The following is a 19,488-nucleotide window of genomic DNA, read 5'->3' on the forward strand; positions in this document are numbered from 1 at the left end:
CCCCGGGATCCCCTGAGCGGGACCCCCTGAGCGGCCCCGGGACCCCATGAGCGGGATCCCCTGGCCGGGACCCCCTGAGCGGGATCCCCTGAGCGGCCCCGGGACCCCCTGAGCGGGATCCCCTGGCCGGGACCCCCTGAGCGGGACCCCCTGAGCGGCCCCGGGACCCCCTGAGCGGGACCCCCTGAGCGGCCCCGGGACCCCCCGGCCAGGGATCCCCACACCGGCCCCGGTCCGGCCGGGCCCACACGGCGCATGCGCGCCTCCCGCCGACCCCGTGACGTCACGCGCGGGGCTCGGCGTCCGCCTGGTTCCCGCGGGGATCGCCGAATCATCGCTGCGCCGCTCCCGCCCCGCCGGCGCTCGGTGAGCGGGTGTGAGGGGGGAGGTGGGGTGCGGGGGGACGGACCAGGCCGCGGGGAACCCCCGCTCGGCCGCGGGGCCGGGACGGCTGCGCTGTCACTGCCGCGGCGCAGCCTCACAGGCCGGAGGGGGCGGTGGCGCTGCGCGCACGCGCGGGGCGTCGCCACGACAACGGGGGCAGCGTCACACCCCACACCCCCCGCGCGACGCCTCAGAGCCCGCACGGCCCCTCAGCCCCTCATGGCCCCTCAGAGCCCGCACGGCCCCTCAGCCCCTCATGGCCCCTCATGGCCCTTCATGGCCCCTCAGAGCCCTTCATGGCCCCTCAGAGCCCCTCATGGCCCTCAGAGCCTGCATGGCCCTTCAGAGCCCCTCATGGCCCCTCAGAGCCCCTCATGGCCCCTCATAGCTCCTCATGGCCCTACAGAGCCCTCAGAGCCCCTCATGGCCCCTCAGCGCCCCTCATGGCTCCTCATGGCCCCTCAGAGCCCCTCATGGCTCCTCATGGCCCCTCAGAGCCCCTCATGGCTCCTCAGAGCCCTCATGGCCCCTCAGAGCCCCTCATGGCCCCTCAGAGCCCCTCATGGCCCCTCAGAGCCCTCATGGCCCTGCAGAGCCCTCATGGGCCCTCATAGCCCCTCATGGCCCTGCAGAGCCCTCAGAGCCTCTCGTGGCCCCTCAGAGCCCTCCTGGCCCCCCACGCGGGCTCTGCCCAGGTGTGCCCAGGTGTGCCCAGGTGTGCCCGGGTGTGCCCAGGCGGGGGCGGCTCGCGCGCTGTCGCCCCCTGGCGTTGCAGGTGGGGCCGGCGGAGGCAGGGCCCGCACCGCGCTGCCGTGCTTGTCTTCCCCGGTTTTGTGTGAAAGTAAGGACATGCTTCGTACAGCTCCTTTAAATGCCACTTCAGAGTAGGAAATAATCCAGTTTCAGATTCAGCAGCTTCGTTTTGAAACGAACAAGGTAAAAAGCAGGCATGGGGTGTGCTCTGGAAAAAACAGGCGACACAAGGTGGAAATCTGTGTGTGACTTCTCTGGGAATCGTTTTGAGGAGCATTTCTCCACACTTTTTGGCACAGTCTCTTTGTGACCCATCATTCTTCCGAAGCTCCTTCCATTAACCCCCAGTTTTAGTAGCGTTTCTGTGAGGCTTTTAGGGAGGGCTCCATGACTGGGAAGCATTTCATTAATAATTTGTCTTGTCTCCATAAATGACAGGGAGTACAAAGATTTTTTAAAATTTTATTTTTAACTAAATTACCTAATTTTAAAAAACCGTACCAGAGTAACTTCTTGGTCTTTAATGATTTCTATTAACATTTTTATTGCTTTTACAGGTAAACTAGTTTTTTCTTGTTTCAAAAATATCCTGCAATCAGGAAATCTAACTCTGTTTGTTCTGGCTTGGGTATGTCATTATCAGTTATAAAGATTGTGCAGATGGAAATTATGTTGGTGCATGCACTGGAAGAGATGCCAGGTTCTAATGTCAGATAGATTGTCTGATTTTGGTTAATTGCTGTGGAGACTTATTTTTAAGCATTAGAATGACAGTGTTGGAATTGTAAGGTGTTGGGGAGCAGACCTGTTACCTAACTATGTTATGCCTTTTCTGACCCTGTTGACCACTTTGCAATACTGTGGGTTTCTTTTTGCAAAGAAATGCTGAACTACTGACCCATCTATGTTCTTACGTTGTAAAGAAACACCTTTTTTTGGCCCTGTGTCACGTAGTTCATGGGGCTGTGTTATGCTTTGTGTTTGTATACATTTTATTTTTGAGTTCTGTTTCTCTGCAATAACAATGTCCTGTTTCACCGGATCAGTAATAACTGTCAACCAGTCAATGCTAATTAGCTCATACGGGAGACTTAACACTGAAGATTCTGACTTTTCAAAATTATATTCTGTGACACACTGTCTTCATTGGGGAAAATAGCTACTATTGTTGCTCCTCTAATAAATTGCTTTGTTGCAGCTGTGTTGGACTATGGATGTATGGTAGTGAGATTTCTGAGGCTGTGAAGACAAACTTAGTAAATGATTTTTAAAAAAAAAGGCTGATCTTGTCTTTCTGGACTCCTCCTTTGAGTTGTAATGCCAATACTTTACTCTTGTCCACACTCAGAATCTCAACACAGTATAACATGTACAAAGGACAGAGGCAAGTTTCGTGGCAGTGTTTTGGTCCCCAAAATATCTGTGCGGATGGATTTATACTCTCTTGCTAGGAATGCACTTTGACTGCACTAGAATATACTTGGTAGTACAAATGAGGGGTTTCAAATTAGGAATGGTCTCTGTGGAGCAGTGCAAGCGATCACAAAACAAGGAGAAAGAAACAAATCTACAAAAAAACCTGCACAATTTTTGCCCAAGCAAGCCAGTTTCCTTATGAGCTCTGTGCTGGCACAGTTTATGATTAAAAATGCATTTTTTTTTCTGTTCATAAGCAATAAAAATAATTTCACAACTGTAATGAACACACTTCCTGTGGTACATTTTAATTATATGCAGCTAATGATGGCGTAGCTCGTCATTGCAGAAATTGTCTCAGTGGCATTTATGGCTCGGTGTAAACGCTCATATATCACAGGCTGGTTTGAAAGAACTGAAGCTTTGAGAGATGTCAGGTTTGCAGGGAAGTGACTCATCAACAATAGGTGTGAGGTAGCAAGGGTAGATTGTGGAGCATGTTCAGGCTACAGATATTGGAGTCAACAGATTGGCTTAAAGAAGAGGTGTTACTGGTGTCATTTACAAAACCATATCTTAGCCTTGAAAGTTTCCAGACCACTCAACTGGGGAATCCAGGCTGTGTCATGATTCAGAAGTGTTTAATGAATCAGTGTCTTCTGCACCTCGAAAGTGAAAGTTATAGGGGAAATCACCTTTTTTATAAATGGATTTACCAGCGAAGGTCTTTAGAACTGTAACATCATAGTGTGAGCAAATTAGAGTCATAGGAGCTAAAAATCTTCTAGTCAGCAAATTTTCTCTTTCATGATTTATTTTAAAGGTCAGAAGGTGACTGTTACAGTCAAAAAATAGTTATTTGTACAGGAAAACCTTCCCAGATGAGCTGCAACCCTGTCCTAAACCTCTGAATCTGCAGCCGAGGTTTCCCGGAGCTGCTGGGTGTAAGGTAAAGCTGAGCAAGAACTATTTGAAAAGAAACATAGACTTATGTTTAGCTTTTCCTTTTGTTTTAGTTATTCTATAGTTTTTTCAGTAGATGCTAAATTTATTTGATTTAGGGGAGAGAAGGATTTTGCTTTAAAACATACCAGATAGGAATCTTAGGACAGACTTTTTGCACTCACACAGCTGGAGCAGCTGTAGATTCCCCACTGAAATGAAAATGCAACAATTCAAGATTTAGAAAGGCAAAAAGTGTGACCAGAGCATTAAATAGAAGGGCCATATGATACCAAAATTAAGCTCTGTGTTTATTATAAAGAAAATCCTTGTTGTAGAAGGGAAAAAAATGAACTTGTTCCACCACTTTCTTTTTTCCTCAGGAGAAAACACAGAATATATCCTAGGTAATAAATCTGTTTTATGGCTCACATGAGAAAGGGTGGAGAAACTCCCATTATTTTCTTCCCAGCAATTGAAACACACATGAGCTAACATGGGAGACACTGGGGTTTTCATCCAACCAACGCACAGCTGGCTTCTGCTTTTATTATTTTCCTAAGCCTAATAATTTTTCATTTGATTAGCTGGTGGCTGACAAAACTATCACTTGCACAGTGTTTTGTATATTTAGTAGAGTAGGTGTGATGCGAAAAAGATATTGTAATGCTTACCCAGAAGCATAGCACAACCTGTTCAGTTGATGGGAAATTTCTGCTTGCAGGTTTCTGTCATCAGGGTTTGAGTTTGTATATCAAGAAAAGAAATTCTTGACAGCTAGAAACAGGAGAATTGTTTCTTAACTCACATTGCAGACTTGCATGATGCTCTGCACACGAATAAACTGTCAGGTATCTGTTGGCAGTCCACGGTGCCAGTTTTACCATGAGAAAGTGGTGAGACTATTTGAGAGAAAAAATGTCCTAGTCAGTGTTAGGAGGTGGGAGAAGTAGAGCTGCAAACAAGATGCATCAAGTATTTTGATTCACACAGCGTGAGTTGTGGAGAGACCCACGGACACACATAATGTGAAAAAAATCAACAGCCACCCACAAACCCACCCAGACAATAAGACAGAGTGATAAAGGGGGCACATCCATAAATGTGGGAGGATCGGAGCTGTCTAGGAAGGAGGTTGCTCAGAGCCATGTCTGTGCAGACCCCTGTAAAGCCATGGCTTCTCACTTTGAAATCAGGAGGGAGAGTGGCCCGTCACAGAACTCCTCTGTGTGCCTTCTGCAGAATAAAGAAAACATATTCCAGAACCCAGTATCCTGTTTTGCACTGAGCATTAGTACCAGGGACAAAGCAGGGTGATTTCTGTTGTGTTGACTGCTGGTGTTTGAAGTGCTAAGCTGTGTTGCTGTCTTTGTGTTCTGGCAAAGCAATGCTAACACCTTCCCTAAGTAAGCAGCAGGGGAAGAAGAATGCAGTTTTATCCCAGATTGGTGGATCTGTATCATCCAAGTGTTTAGTATGTTATTACTGTTATTTTCAAAAATTCCAAAACAACTTGATGTGTTTTGGGGCAGGAGAGAATGTGGGCTATTTGCTTTCACTCAAATATTGTGTTATGACTTTAATTTGTAGTCATTTATAAATGGTAGATATTCAAAACCATGTGAGAAATTTCTAAGTGAAATTACTTTGAAGCTACAGGTTCATTGCATAGCCAAACCTCTACTTTTAATGTCCTTTCATCCAGGGCTGGCTGGGGAAGGAATGATTTTGTAAGGACTAGTAAAATCTCTGTCCTATGTATCTACATCCTGACCTCTCTCCATTACACTCACTAAATAATTGTTGACAAGTTCAAGCTCTGTAACTAGAAGGTTATGACTTTGCTAAATGCCATGAGCCAATGTATTTTCGTGGATAAGGAAAATTACCTTAATGGAAAAACATGAGACTACTGGAGTGGCAGTAGATCATCAGGGGAACTCTCTTTTGGTCGTATCTCTCTCAGAGGCTTTATGCTGCTGGGGATCAGAGTACCTGGGGTGTGGGGCTGTTCCCTGGGGCATGGCAGTGTGTGATGCTGTGTCGGAGATGGCTGGTCCCCACTGGCTCTTGCCCAGTGTGAAGGCCCAGGTAACAGTCTCTCCAAAGGAGGTGTGACCAGTGCAGCCGCCTTCACTGTCTGCCTCCTCTGTCCTCAGTCTGCCGTGGCAGAAGGTGCATCTCTGGCCTGCCACTATTTAGCTGTTTGCTCTGATAGGTTTTCTCTTCTGTGATGGGTCTGTTTGACCTTCCGAAGCTGTACTCTGAATGCTTGCCCCTGTGTTAGACCCTTTGATTGTTCTGTTCTCTGACGTTTGAGATGGTGCCACCTTGGTTCCGAGCTGGGTGAACACGTCCCTGGGGCCTGTTCCTGACACGCAGCTGGGGCTGCTGCTGCTCAGGAAAGGCCCTTGGAGCAGGAGTGACTTCCCTGGTGGCACAACCCTGTCCTGCAGCACAGCACCGGGGCTTGTTTTTGGCACTCTGACCCTGGGTTCCAGGGGTTCCTCACCCAACTTGCAGGAGGTTTCAGGGAGGGAGAGAGCTCCTAGTACTGTGCCCCAGGAAGGGGTGATGCTCAGTGTGAGCTGCAGCAGGGTCTCCAGCCTGGCACAGTTATCTGTGCTCTGTGTGTGAGATTTGCCAGGTCTGCCGTGGGCAACACTGACCCTATGGAACCAGGCTCTCCAATCTGAGGGACTGGGAACGTGTGAAACAGGCAGGACTTTTTACGTCTTTTTTTCTAGTTCTGTGTTTAGGCCTCCATCATTTCCCTTCGACAATTGAGGGTGTTGGTTGCTTCCTCCTGTGTTTGTGTAAGAAAAGCTTTTTATAGTCCGTTTTTCCAGTTGGCCTGTGTACTTCCTCCATTGTAGTGTAACACATCATCCTTCCCACTCCCTCCCAGGCACTGGAGCTAGTGGAAGACCTGCAGGATTGGTTTATTTGCAATAAAAATGGAGCTGTGGGCTTGAGAATGGTCATTATTCCTGCTTCAAAATGTGTTCTTTGACGAGTTGTCTTTTGTTCTTGGTATGGGAGGAGCATGTAAGGAAGCAAGGAATAATCAGCTGTATTTAGTTTAGAGAACATTCAGTTTGAACTGGACATTTCCAGCTCAGTTTTTGTTTAGCTGAAAATCTACCCAGAAAAACGAGTTTGTCAGAAACATGAATTGAAGTGGACTGCATTCTAATTTTTGACAGAAAAATTCTTAATGTGATGCCAAATATGAAGAATTTTTTTCAGTGTCATCCATCCCAAACTTCTGCAAGGATTGCAGCTAAGGTGAAGGCAGTCTAGGAACCCCTCATCCACCTGTTATTTTTCCCTGTAAGGATGAGTCTGGCACACTGACAGCACTTGAACCTTGCAGATTTGGAGCTGTGCTGGAGGTCCTTCCTCTAAGTCACATCAGATACACCAAGAAGAAAGGAAGGTGAGGTGGCATGGCCACTTAGCCACCACTGGCTGGCAGAGTCCTGTCCCTGGGCAGGACAGTGTGTGCTGCATCCTGCTTAAGGACAGGGCAGCACCTGGTTGTTCCATGGCTTCCCTGCTGCATTGCTGGATGTTTTTGTCACCATTGGTCCAGGACTGTCATTTAACCCTGAAATAGAATTAGTAATATTTAATATCGCAGTCTTCCCCCCCATGACAGATAAATTATTGAGAATATCTACTGGGAATACCCTTTATTTCCAATGATTTGGATGATATTTCTTAAGAAAGGTTATGTCTTGAAACTATTTTTTCAATTAATTTCTTTTTTTTATATGTAATATTGCAGGGTTTTCCAACACTAGTGAACACAGCCCAGGTCCTTCAGTGGAGAGGCATGTGCAGACATGGCCCCTGTGGATTGAACTGTCTCGCTGCTTCGCAGCTCTACTAGTTTTAGTCTCTGTATGTGCCTTTGTTTTCCCCAGTGTCTAGTTTTAAGGTGCTGTGATAACTAACACAGTCAGGGCAGCAATTCCCTCTTTTCCCATATACCAGCTCCACTATAAACTTGCAGAAAAAAGTGAATCTGGAGGGAAACAGCTTAATTGCAACACTGAGCCTGAGAATCCTCACACCTTAAATCTCACCATGGGATGTCTTAGGTCCTGACAGGTCACTCTTAAGCTCCTTTTGTGTTCTGTGATCTCTCTATGAAAATAATGTTTTAAAGGCATTTGCTTGTTTTATTACTAAATATTTTATTACTTGTTTTATTACTAAATAATTGAAATCTGTACTTAGCATTTAATTATAGTGGTTTTATACCATAAATATTGTATAGTGCCTGATGATGTAATTGGGCATTTTTATAATAGCCCCCCCATTTTTAAAGTAAGGGGACAGTCTCTGAAATCCATGCCTTCATGCTCGTGCCCATTAAATGTGGTTGTCATTATCTAGTGCCGGCATATGTTCTTCCTAACTAGGATTGTCTTCTCTTTCATGCTGATGCTATCTCCATGCTAGATTATTCCTGGCCCTGGTAGCACCCCAGGGCAGGAGTGGGAAGTAAATGTGTCCCATATGGCTGCTTTAGACAGCAGTTTTGGGTGTGGGGAGATGGGAAAGGAGAGACAAAGGTGGAGAGGCAGTGGGGTCTGCATTCCTGGTCCTTCCCTCTCTGTCATAGAAGTAGTAGGGCAAGCAGAGGGGGAGAAGAGCCATGGCTTTCTGTACGGTCAGGCTGGTTAGGAGTAACGTGGGAGTACACTGCATGGGCCAGGAGTAACGTGGGAGTACACTGCATGGGCCAGGAGTAAGGTGGGAGTACACTGCATGGGCCAGGAGTCTGGTGGAGCAGCACCGGGCCAGGGGCCGTGTGCTCTCCGTGCCGGAGGCGGGAGCCGGGGAGGAACTGGCCTGAGTCAGCCGCTCCTCCTGGAGCACCTCCTGGGCTGCTGCTGCCACGGGCAGCCCAATGCAAGACCGAGCCTGAAGGCTCCAGCGAGCTGATTGCAAATATTTTGCAGAAGTCTTATTTTCTGGTAATTACTTTAATATGATTCAGTGTTTTCTCTTTTGTCTGATCTTGTTATGAGCCTTCTTTGCCCACTGTGGGAACAGGGCAAGCGTTCCCGTGCCACGTGCACCCTTCCTGCTGCCTTCACCTGGGTTTTCATGGCTGGGAGTAGGTGCTGTTTGCAGTTGCTGGTTAGTACAGCCAACCAACAGTGTGTCCTTTCAGAAAAATGACTGATCCTGGACCTGTTCTCGTGAAGCCTTTGAAACTACTGAGCTGTGTCAGATAGTGAGGGTAGAGCAATTTGTACAATTGGGGTCTGGGTACTGTTTGCCAGTTCACATTTCTAGTGATTCCTGAAATTAGAGCTCCCGGGGAAACCCAGAACTTTGCTTCTGAGGCAAGTGGTGTGTATGAACTGAGTCCGAGGCACCCAGTGTTCAACAGATATATGAAGAATGACAGGATTTAAGTTCCAGTGCATCACCAACAGTATTTACTGGAGACTGATAATAACAGTGAACAGACTCATTCCATTCCCAGATCTCAAGGGTTTTAAAAATCCAGCAGAACCAACAAAATACCTAAAGCCCAGCCTCTGAAATCCAGCCAAGTTTTGTAAAGATTACAATGGTAGCTTCAAATAAATATAAATTGTGCTCTTTAAAGGTACAATTTATTTAAAAGGAATTATTTTGCCAAACCAATAACTAAACCAAAAAATAACAGATTAGGAGATTTAATATTATAATGTTTACAAAAAACCTTTCTAATATTTTTAATCCTTTTACTTAACCATGTGATTCACATTTAATCCTAGTTAGACTAATTAATACATAGATATCTTTATAGAGACTGTACATTTCTCCTAAGCAATTGACTGACCTGTGTTACCACAGGTGGGGGGAGAGAGGTGTAGAGTAGAGTACAACTCACTTGCATAATATCTTGCAAGTAGTAGAAAAAAATCTGTCTCACATTATATCTGCAAGAAATACATGGGTGCTCATAATTCATATTATCCCATAAAATTTAGAAGAGCATTCAGAGGCTGCAAATGAAGGTAATTTATGTGTAAAACCTCATCCCTGAAGAATTTATTGCCATAGTAGGTATAATATGCTTTGGCACAGACTTCTTCCCTGAAACTAGTACTTGCAGACTTGAAAAAGGAACATACCAAAGACCTTTCAGGTTAAACTGTAATCTTGTTTTATACAAAATGCAGTACTATGAAGACTTTTGTCTTTTGAGAGAGCTAAAATCAGTTGCTCAGTGAACAGTGAGCTGTTGTTGCTGTGTGAACATCTTCACTATGCAGTAATCTCTTTAAAATCAGTGATAGGTTAGAGGTGTTACCTTTGTGTAATTATCGATGTATGTAAGTATTTTGGACTTAGTGGGAACTGAGGAAGCTGCGGAAGTGGGCTCATATAAAACATTTCAATTTGCAGTATCTAAAAATGGGTATGTGCTTTGCAGAGATTGTTTGCAAGCCATGTCCTGAAGCCCAGATCTCATTTCTTCTTGCAAGGGCTGCACTGGGAACACGGGCCCTCATCTTCCTCTCTGCACTTGTGCAGAACTGCCAGATGCCGGCCTGCCCTGCAGGAGGAATCCAAACTGTTGGGTGACAAGGATAGTCCTGTGCCAGGTGTATTAGCTGGAATTCTCTCTGTTGCAGGAAGAAGGAACTTTTCTCTTGAAGGTGACATGATTTTTGAGGTAGTGAAGATTTATCCCATCAAGGATGGCACTTTGCTACTAAGGAAAACCTGATGGGGCTCATATTTGAAGCACTGTGTTCAGTTCTCTGCTTTTTGAGATGGATTAGGTGGAGTAAGAGATGGTGCAGAAAATGACAACTGAAACTACTTGGGGAAATGGAACAACTGTCATACGAGGAGAATTGAGAAGTCTGGTACTCCTTAGAGAAAAACAGATATTTATTTATCAGTGATATTTACAAGATCACGACAGTGATGAAAAAGCCAAACGTGAAATGTTACCTTCCAAATCTTGCAATGTAAGAACGAGAGGGCACTCAGTGAGAGAGTAGGAGATCAGGTTTATAAACAAAGAAAAGAAAATACTCCTTCATTCTCTGGAATTTCAGGTAGTGAATTTTTTGCCATGGGAGGCAGAGAAGGCAAGGATCTCAGCAGGTTCCAAAGGGCTCAGACAGTTCCATAGGCAGCAGCACTGCAAATGGACAGTGCAGTTAGTGCCCTGTGCCATCATTAACGCAGCAATTAGGTGTGGAGGTGGGGGGGGACAGGGGCTGCAGAAGCAGCCAGGCTTCTGTCTTTTCCCTGAACAGCCTCTCTCAGTAGCATGGCACTGTTGGAAATGGGGGGCCAGGCCTGAGGGACCAGCTGTCTGACCCTGCAGGGCATTTCTTTCTGCAGTGCAGTACCATACAGTGTTTTACTTTGAAAGGTTTTTATTGTTACTGCACTGAATTCTCATAAGGATAATAACGAAAAAAATGGTAGCAAGGGTGTTAATACTGCATTGTTGATACCTGAAATATTAATGTATTTAAAGTCTGATCCACTGATAGTCAAATGCCTGCCTGTTGCTGTGCATGTCACTAACATGGCATTTATTTGGAAAACGTACAACTTGGAAAATGAATTTTAAGTTTGTATGTTTATTTTTCTTGGCAGTGAGTTTTAGTTATCTCAGAAGGGAAAAGCTATCCAGGTGCAGTGAAGCTGTATGGTGCCATGAGTGCTCCAGCAGGAAGGAATGCAGGACAAGTCTGCAGGGAGCTGGCTCAGAGCAGTTTCTCCATGCTCCAGTACTGTGTGCTACTGAGATGTCTTTGTGCTCCTTCCAAATAGGCCACGTTGAGCCAATGGAACAGAGCAGGGACTTGGGGCCAAACACATCCATGGATCAGGGGCCCACAGTTTGGGTCATGGTCCCTGTTCCAGGCACTGGGCTTTGGTGACACCACAGAGCTGGGGTGACATCCCTGCAGGTTGGGGCATCCTCCCCAGGCACCCTGTTCCATGTGCTCCCCACTCCTGATGGCCCAGTCAAACCCTAAGGCTTTAGGCTGCTGCTTCTGCTGTAACAGCTGGCTCTTTATTACATCTGGAGCATTTAGAGACCTGTGAAGGGGTAAAAAGAATCACTATTTCACTTTAATATAGGACACAGGAAAGTTCTTTAAAATGTGTTTGGGTTTTTTCTTGTAAAAAAAATTGTCTTCTGTATGTTTTAAATTTTTTTTTGTAACATTAAGCATATCAACAAAAGCATTCTTTATTTTAATTAGAGAATGTGGGCTTTGCTCCCATGGAGACTTTTGAATATTTGTGTAGCTCCCATGCTCTGTGCACGAGCTTTTAGCAGGGCCACTTCCGCGAGCACAGAGCATACGGGTGCAGCTCGGGCTGGCTCCTGGGTGAGGGAACTGGTAATGCTGTGCTGGTTTTGAGAAACCCAGCATAAACAAATGCTCACTCATGCTCTCAGGTGTGCAACTGGGAAACACTTCTGGCTTTTCATCAAAAGAAATGGAGAGTTTGGTTCATAGCACTACCTTCTTTTCTCTCGTTTCAGTTAAATAAATGCTAACACAAAGGAAGAGCTTAAAACTGACTAAAGCCTCAGCTAACTGAGCTTTGGTTCCGTGAGAGTTTGATGTCATCATCCTTTCTGTTTTCCACTTTTCTGGGGAAGTACTTCAGCTATATGGCAAAAATAAACAAAAGAAACCTTTTAAATCTTCACACCTAAATACATTAATGCATATTTTTAGTTACTATTTACTTCTTGCAAATTTATCTTGATCTGAAAAAAGGTTCACATGTATTGTTTTCTTAACAAAGATTTGACCTTCATCTTTACAGACGAGGTTTCACTATTCTTCCTATCAGCAGTAAGTTCAAAGGAGCACTTCTAAGCATGCAGGCAAACCCCAGCTCTATTGTGGAAAATAGAAATGTGTGGTTTATATCACGGGAGTTTAGAGAACAATGCAAAGGTCAATTGTGTTGCTTGCTCTCCTGTCACATGATGTGGGTGTGTATATGAATGCATCCCTGGAATTCCACTGTGGGATCTGCATCTTTGAAGCTGATGCTAAAATTACTGCCGAGGCTCTTCCAAAGGCAGATACTGATGGAAGATTCAATGAAATCGAAGGTCGCCAGCCTGGGAGGCGTTGAAAGATACCTGGCTATGATACTATTTCTGATTTAATAATGCCAATGGGAGGCTAGCCCTTTGTAATAATTAGGACTAATTACTGAAGAGGTGTTGACAGATGGGCTAAGAGGAAACAAACTGCCTTTATCCAGTGGCTTAGAGTCAGATTACTAGTCTTGTGTTATCTGTTTCTCAGAAAGTAGAAGCTTCAATCATTCACTAAGTCTTCAAAGGGGAAAGGGATCCCAACAATATACAGGATTGGGATGAAGCTATGAAATACGTCTTTGACTCAAAATGGCTAAATTAATCTCCTTTCCGTAAATTATCATACTTCTAAAGTTTGGGTTACAGATGGAGAATCTGATTGTAGTACTGAAAAATATGCGAAATCAATATTGATGACTGTCCTGTCGCTGCTTCTGCTTGTGGATTGGTTCCTTGCTGTCAATTCTATTAATATGAATTCTTTGATTCCCCCTTATGCCATTCTTACTGTCCAGCTGAAATGGAGACAAGGGAAGTGTTTAGTACTCTGCCTTCGGTGCTTGTTCTGCACAGGTGTCATATCTGATCAAAACACAGAAAATAATCTGCCAAACTTAATTATTGGCCTTTTGAGCAGACAAGATCATGCATATTTTAGGAAGAAAACCATATATTACAATAGAATTGCATTTACTGAGAAATTAGTCACTGATGTAGGATTTCCTTATGAAGTATTTTTTCTCTCCCTTTGGATGTGGTGTCCCTCCAGGACCTGGGCATGAAGGAGATCCCATTGTCCAGTGGGGATGCAGTCAGCAGAGACATTCAGGGATGGATGCTTCGGCACCAGAAGGAGCACTCACTGTGACTTACTGTAGGCAATGATTTAAAAATCTAACAACCCTCCATCTTCTCAAATGACTCCTCCTGAGAGCTGTTCTTCCCGCTCTCCACCATACACAGTCTGGTTTGCTGAGAAGGATGGGATAAATGTGGTTGCACTCGATAGCATTTATAGGAGGACGTAGCTTTCAATTATTTATTTACTTTTAACGAAAGAGGCCTTTTAATTAGTGTTTAAATATTTATAACAGTTTTACTGTGCTGTAAAATTGGTTATACTTTGATCTAGATTTTCTGGTTTGAGATAATGGGTTGGTAAAAGTTTTCCTAATGAATTTGGTCAGAACATGACATAATCTGATTATCTGCCGAAAGACTGGCACTTCAGTTGCTGCCAGCATGGCAGCCTGGTACAATGGGGGCTGTTCAGCACACCTTCAAAGGCTGCAGTTCCAGTTCAGGCCCGGCAGAATTGTTCAAAGTTTCAAATTCATGCGGCGAAACAGTTTTGCATTTTTCACTACATTTTTGGTCAGGATTAGTTTCTTGTGGATGAGAGGAGTGGAGCCTGAAGTTACATGTGTAAACTGTAACTCCGTTCTGTTGCTTTGGAGTTATTTCTCTCCATTTGCTAAATAGTTAGTGCTACTCATTAAAACGTAGAGAAGGGACTGATCCGAGCATCACAGACACAGGAAGCAGTCAGGACCAGAAACTGGGAATTAAAACATCATCAGTACTCAACCTGGTAAATGTGGAACCAGTTTTTTATAAATATCCCTCACATTTTAACAGTTTTACTGTTTGACATGTTTAATGTGTAAGCATATGCTCGTATGCTTGGAGATGAGCATATTTAACTAATGCATCCTACGTGCTTTTGTAAAATGGATGTAGATTTATGTGATCAAACTGCCATGAAAGAACAATTATGCGTTGTGTCTAAAGTATAAGCTTAGTCTTAAGTGTTAAAATAAAGATTAATTTTTTCATTTGATATTTAGGTAATATTTGCCTTGTAAATGTCATTCCTGTTTGCAGTGGAGTTATAGTGATCCCTTTTAGATTTCTTGGACTAAACTGCTCTCCAGAAACTTGGCTTATCCAAATACTTATGCTGTATTGAATAGACATCCTACCAGACAAATGGCACATACTATTAGTAATTAAGCTTGAATTTTGGGGGATATTTCATAGCATAAAAATAATAATAATCTGTAACTTTGAGTCATATATTTAAAAGTTATATACATAACACTGTCTTCTATTTCTTTTAATACTGAAGGGGTTCTTGGAGAAAGTAAAATACAAGTAGCAAATGGGACAGACTTTACTGAAATGCAATTGCTTCTGAGCTCGAGAGTTCACCTGAGTAAGGATTTAAAGTTTTAACCTAATGAATTGATGCAGACTGTCCACACTGCTTTGTTTCTTAGAACAGCCATGGGGCTCAGTGGCTGTGGGAAGGGACTGTCTGTGTCTGGATCAGTGAGTGGAGTCCTAATCCCAGTCCTGTGCCTCTGCCACCTCGGGAGGTCACTCACTGTCCCTGCCCCAGGTTCTGCATCCACAGGGAATGACCCACAGTAATGCTGCTCTTGGAGATGTGTTGTGTTTGCACAGGAGCAGAAACCTTCCAAAGAGAAAATGCTTTATGAAATCCTGGTGCATGAACCCTGCCAACCCTCCCTCGTGTGAGCAGTCTCACCAATATCATCTGGCACTTTGGGCAGGCGGAGATCAGATCCAGACTTTGGAATGCAAAACATGAGCTGGACACAAGTAGGAATTGCCCTCTTATTTAATATTCCTCCAGTGTTTATGTCAATTTGTCCTGTTTGCTGTTTGCAGTTTCAAAGTATATTTTTTAACTGTTCTGAGACAAATGCTGAGAATATAAACACAGGGGGTAGGACAGTACAATATTCTGATATAAATGTAGCTCCCGCTTCGGCAATGCTGGTGAAGGACGTAGCCTGTTCAATTAAGTGCAGTGGTTTTTTCCCCTTTTAATGAGTATGTATTTTATGAATGTGTACTTGTCTTTTAACTCTCTGAAATGCCAACTGTATCATTAGTAAAAGGCCATATTTTGGGGAGCACTGTCAGAGCTTGCAGTGCAGTTTAACTGAACTGCCTCCCTCTGCACGGCGTCTCCCCTTGCTAAGGCAGGGACACGAGCAGGTATTTCATAAGCACAGACAATGTACAGCCAGGAACACAACTGAGGGTTTAAAAGCACATCAAAAGTAGATTGCTTCATTGTGTCTTCAGAAAGAGTCACTACTGAGTATCTCCTCCCACCAAATGTGCAAGAACTGCGAATTTCAGGGACGTTCATGTTAAAAAAATAAAACTCGAGCACTTCTGACTGTGACCGTCAGTCATTTTTACCTCAGGTATGGCCAAAGCAAAATAAAATACAGCACTGCTAACTCTGTGTGCAATAGAATTTTTGTATGTATTTCTTTTATCAGAGTTTAATCCAAATACAGTATTTATAGAGTAAGAAAAGAATTTATATACTTTTGTTTTAGTTGAATCTAAGGTGACTTGATGCAAAATTAAAATGCAGTGTCTTGTAAAACTTAGAGAGATACTGAAATTAATGTGGTTTTAAGATTAGTATGAAAATGGGCTTTGGTCTCTTTCTCCCTTATTGGTGACTGTACCAGGTCAGCTCCTGAGCAGACCTCAGTGTCAATGGAAACAGCTCCGTTTCTGGGCATGGTCCTGTACATCAGGAATCAATTGATAAGTCATTGTGGGATGTATTTTAGAAGTATAAATTCATTTCCTATAGGTTATGTTTTATTATGTAGTATCATATTACATATACTTTTCCTTAATACTAAAAACTCTTGTTATACTTCACACTTTGAAGAAGAAAGTGTAGAAGACAAAATGTCATATGATTTGTGTTGTGTTTCATGTTCCTATGCCCTGTGGGAGGAAAAGAAAAGTAATAGAACAGACAAATAAATAAAGACGGTGTTGAAACTGGCATGACAGTTTGTGCTCTTGCACAACGGAACTGCAATCAATTTATTGTCTGCATTGGGCAAGTGCCAGAATAACAGTATAATATTATACAAGAGTAGATTAATTAAAGTGTAATTAGAATGGAATAAATTAAACAATCATAAAAGTTTGTCATGGGAAAAATATGTGTTTAGAATTAATTAGTTTTCAAATAAAGTGATATTTTAATTGCTCAGAGTTACAGAATCCTTAATTGCAGACATACAATTCTGGCCCAAATAACTTCAGTTGCTGTAACAACTTGATATATTCCTTCTCTGTCAATTCTTTTTAATAGTTTGTTACTGAACAAGATTATTGCTGGAATGTCTGCTAAGATGTCTGGAGGACGTTTAATGAAGCCCAAGCTATCTGAGGACATTATTAGCTCTTGGAACCACAAGATTTGTGGCTGATGCTGCTCCGTGCAGCACCCCTAATTAAGGAGGATGGGCAGACAGAGCCCCGTGGCTGACAGATTGCTATGCATGGCTGAGCTACAGGCTGCTCAAAACAGGCTTTTGATGGTCCTTGGCTTATCAATTTTCTGCTAGATTACAATGATTTATCACATGCCCAAACTTAAATTCATGTTAGTTCTGCTGGTAGGGAACAGAGACACACTTGTATAAATACTTCTTTTCACTTACATTGTGCTATATAAGTGTATATTCATATTCTTCAACTTTTCAAAGTGATTGGGCATTTGTCATCTTTTTTTCCCCTGATAATTTTATGCAGAGTGTGTTGCAGAGCTGAACTACTATGGGCTTTATGCTTCCTTTCTCCAAACACGGCTGGCTGTAGTTACATCTTTGCACTTTCCCAAGCAATTAATGGTTTCAGAAAGTAAAACAGATGGGTGTCTTTTCCCTCATCTGCAAAACGAACCTGTTTATGAAACCCTAGAATTTCATCTGTTTCAGCTGGATTTCAGGCTGTGTTTTAGGCTCCCTTATTAAGAGCCAGTGTAATTACGTGAGAGGCAGGGGCTCTCATGTTTTCAGACCCCATATTTTTGGCCTCAGTGTATCCATGATATTTGGCTGTCTCCAAAATGTTTACTTCAGTAATATTTGCAATGCCCAAAATGTTTAACTGTGTTAAAAAAGGTCACCCAGCTGATAGCTGAAGGCACATATGTCAGAATGAAAGACTGAAAAAAAATTATCAGTCCGACACAGTGGGAGCATTAGAATGATTAATGTTTATGTTAATTTATGGCTTTTACATATTGATTAATAGCTTTTTGTTTCAGTGACCAAAATGTGTAAGTGGCAATGAGATCCATATGCTAACTCAGTGTCTTTCAAATGATTACAATCGTTCTTAGTTTTGTTCCCATGCTGAATCTGTGTTTTCATATAGAAAGCAATTGTTGTGCAGCGACTTTTTTTTAAAACTTGCAGATGGAGGTATTTGCAAGTGGACCTCGAGACACAGCCCGGGGTTTCAGTATTCCTGAAGGTTACACACTGACATTTATACACGTTTTTCTTGCAAACTTCATTCCCTAAAATCGTAATGTGTTGTGTTTTAGCCTTGCTCAGGTAAGGAATGCTGGCAGAGAAGGTGCTCACCCTGGGAGGAGCCATTACCTGGGTGAAATCATTAAATGGGTTGTGTTGCAGGAGGGTTATTTGTCATTTGCTTTTCCGGCTCCCAGAAGGTTTCTTGGCATATCACCAATTGCTGATAAGCAGTTTTGTTTGCTATCTGTCCATTGACTATTACAATTAAAATGTGGAAACTTCCGTCATTCGTTGTCTAAATGTCAGGAGAGAGGGTAATTTTGGGGATCTCCTGAGAAAGGATGAAGTCCTGACTTCCCTTGAAGTTCTCAGCACTTCTCCAAGGGAGACTTTCGAAGTGTTTTCTGTCCTCGTTAGTCATTAGAAATTATTTGGTGAGTATTTAGAACGAAAGCTCTGACAGTGCTCGGTGTTCCCAACCTGTAAGAGGAGGGGCTCTTGTCAGCTGCAGTGCTGGCTGTGTGGCAGCAGATTTATGGTCTCAGCTCGTCCAGGGTTGTATAACCAGGTCGTATAAATCACTGCATTCCCTCTGACATGGACGTGTCACTAACCAGCAAGGTTTGCAAGCAAGATAGAAACCTATCTCCAGTGTCTGGGTACTGTATTTTCTAGTGCAAGTACAAGCACACTAATGAAGGCTCCCAGTCCATTGGTGTGATTTTTAAAAAATTATTATTGTTATTTTTATCATAATTATTTTAGGGTTTGAAGTCACAAATACACATCTCTACTGTGCTAATCTCTACTTTGGTAGGTGTAAGTAGTAATGTGAAAAATAACCAATTTAAAAGAAGGCATTTGGTTGTCCTTCTGAAAATTAGGGGTGCTGTATTAGTACATTTACTGGCTAAATCAAAAATTTCTACTACTTCTAATTTCTGTTTTACATCAATTTCCCGATTTAAAGATTTCTACTGATTGCTTCCACTTGAAATAAATTATTTTTTTAATTAGCTCTAAATAAAACCTAGAAATGTAATAAATTTTCTATCTCAGTTTAGCACCAAGGATAGAAATGGGAGTTTTAAATTGAGAGCTGCATTGTTATTTGACTGACAAATGACTTTTCATATATTCTGGGGCTCTGACCTTTGCAACTATTTGTGTAGCGCTCCCACATCTCTTGATCAAGGCTCTGCTGCTTTTACTTTTACCAGTGCACGTTTCTGTCTTTGCAAACAACAGACATGTCGTGTGTTTTGAGCAACTGCAGTAAGAATGCAAAAAGCAGGAGGGCCTGGCTTCGGGATTTTCATTCTTCCCTAAGTGTTTGTATGTGGTAGCTTCTTACAGGACCCCAAAAGGCATTTCTTGGCCCACTCAGTTACTCTGCACCTCAGGTGCAAGGAGATTTCTTCAGATGGCTGTCTCACAACATCCCTTTGCATTGCTGACTTCCCTGTTCCAGTGTGTTCTATCATTTTTTGGTTTGTACATGCAAAACCAAAAGCTGGGCTTAAAAACTTGTCACAGCATGTCTGA

At 43.2% G+C, this 19,488-nt stretch overlaps 1 protein-coding gene across 2 annotated transcripts in view; it reads left to right on the plus strand.

Annotated features, from left to right (window-relative positions):
* Window positions 1-240: 240 nt before the first annotated feature.
* GNB1L (G protein subunit beta 1 like) overlaps window positions 241-19,488 on the plus strand; it is a 40,453-nt gene continuing 21,205 nt past the window's right edge. The window contains exon 1 of one of the 2 annotated variants that reach the window (XM_051769116.1): window positions 241-366. In XM_051769116.1, the coding sequence (XP_051625076.1) occupies window positions 256-366 (111 nt within the window). In that variant the 5' untranslated portion in view covers window positions 241-255. Of the gene's footprint in view, window positions 367-1,149; window positions 1,321-19,488 lie in introns of those variants that run through there. The other variant, XM_051769117.1, reaches the window with a different exon arrangement.

This window comes from Manacus candei, unplaced genomic scaffold (genome assembly GCF_025592945.1).
Source record: "Manacus candei isolate 608988 ecotype Guabito, Panama unplaced genomic scaffold, ASM2559294v1 h1tg000103l, whole genome shotgun sequence".
In the NCBI taxonomy this organism is placed as follows: Eukaryota; Metazoa; Chordata; class Aves; order Passeriformes; family Pipridae; genus Manacus; species Manacus candei.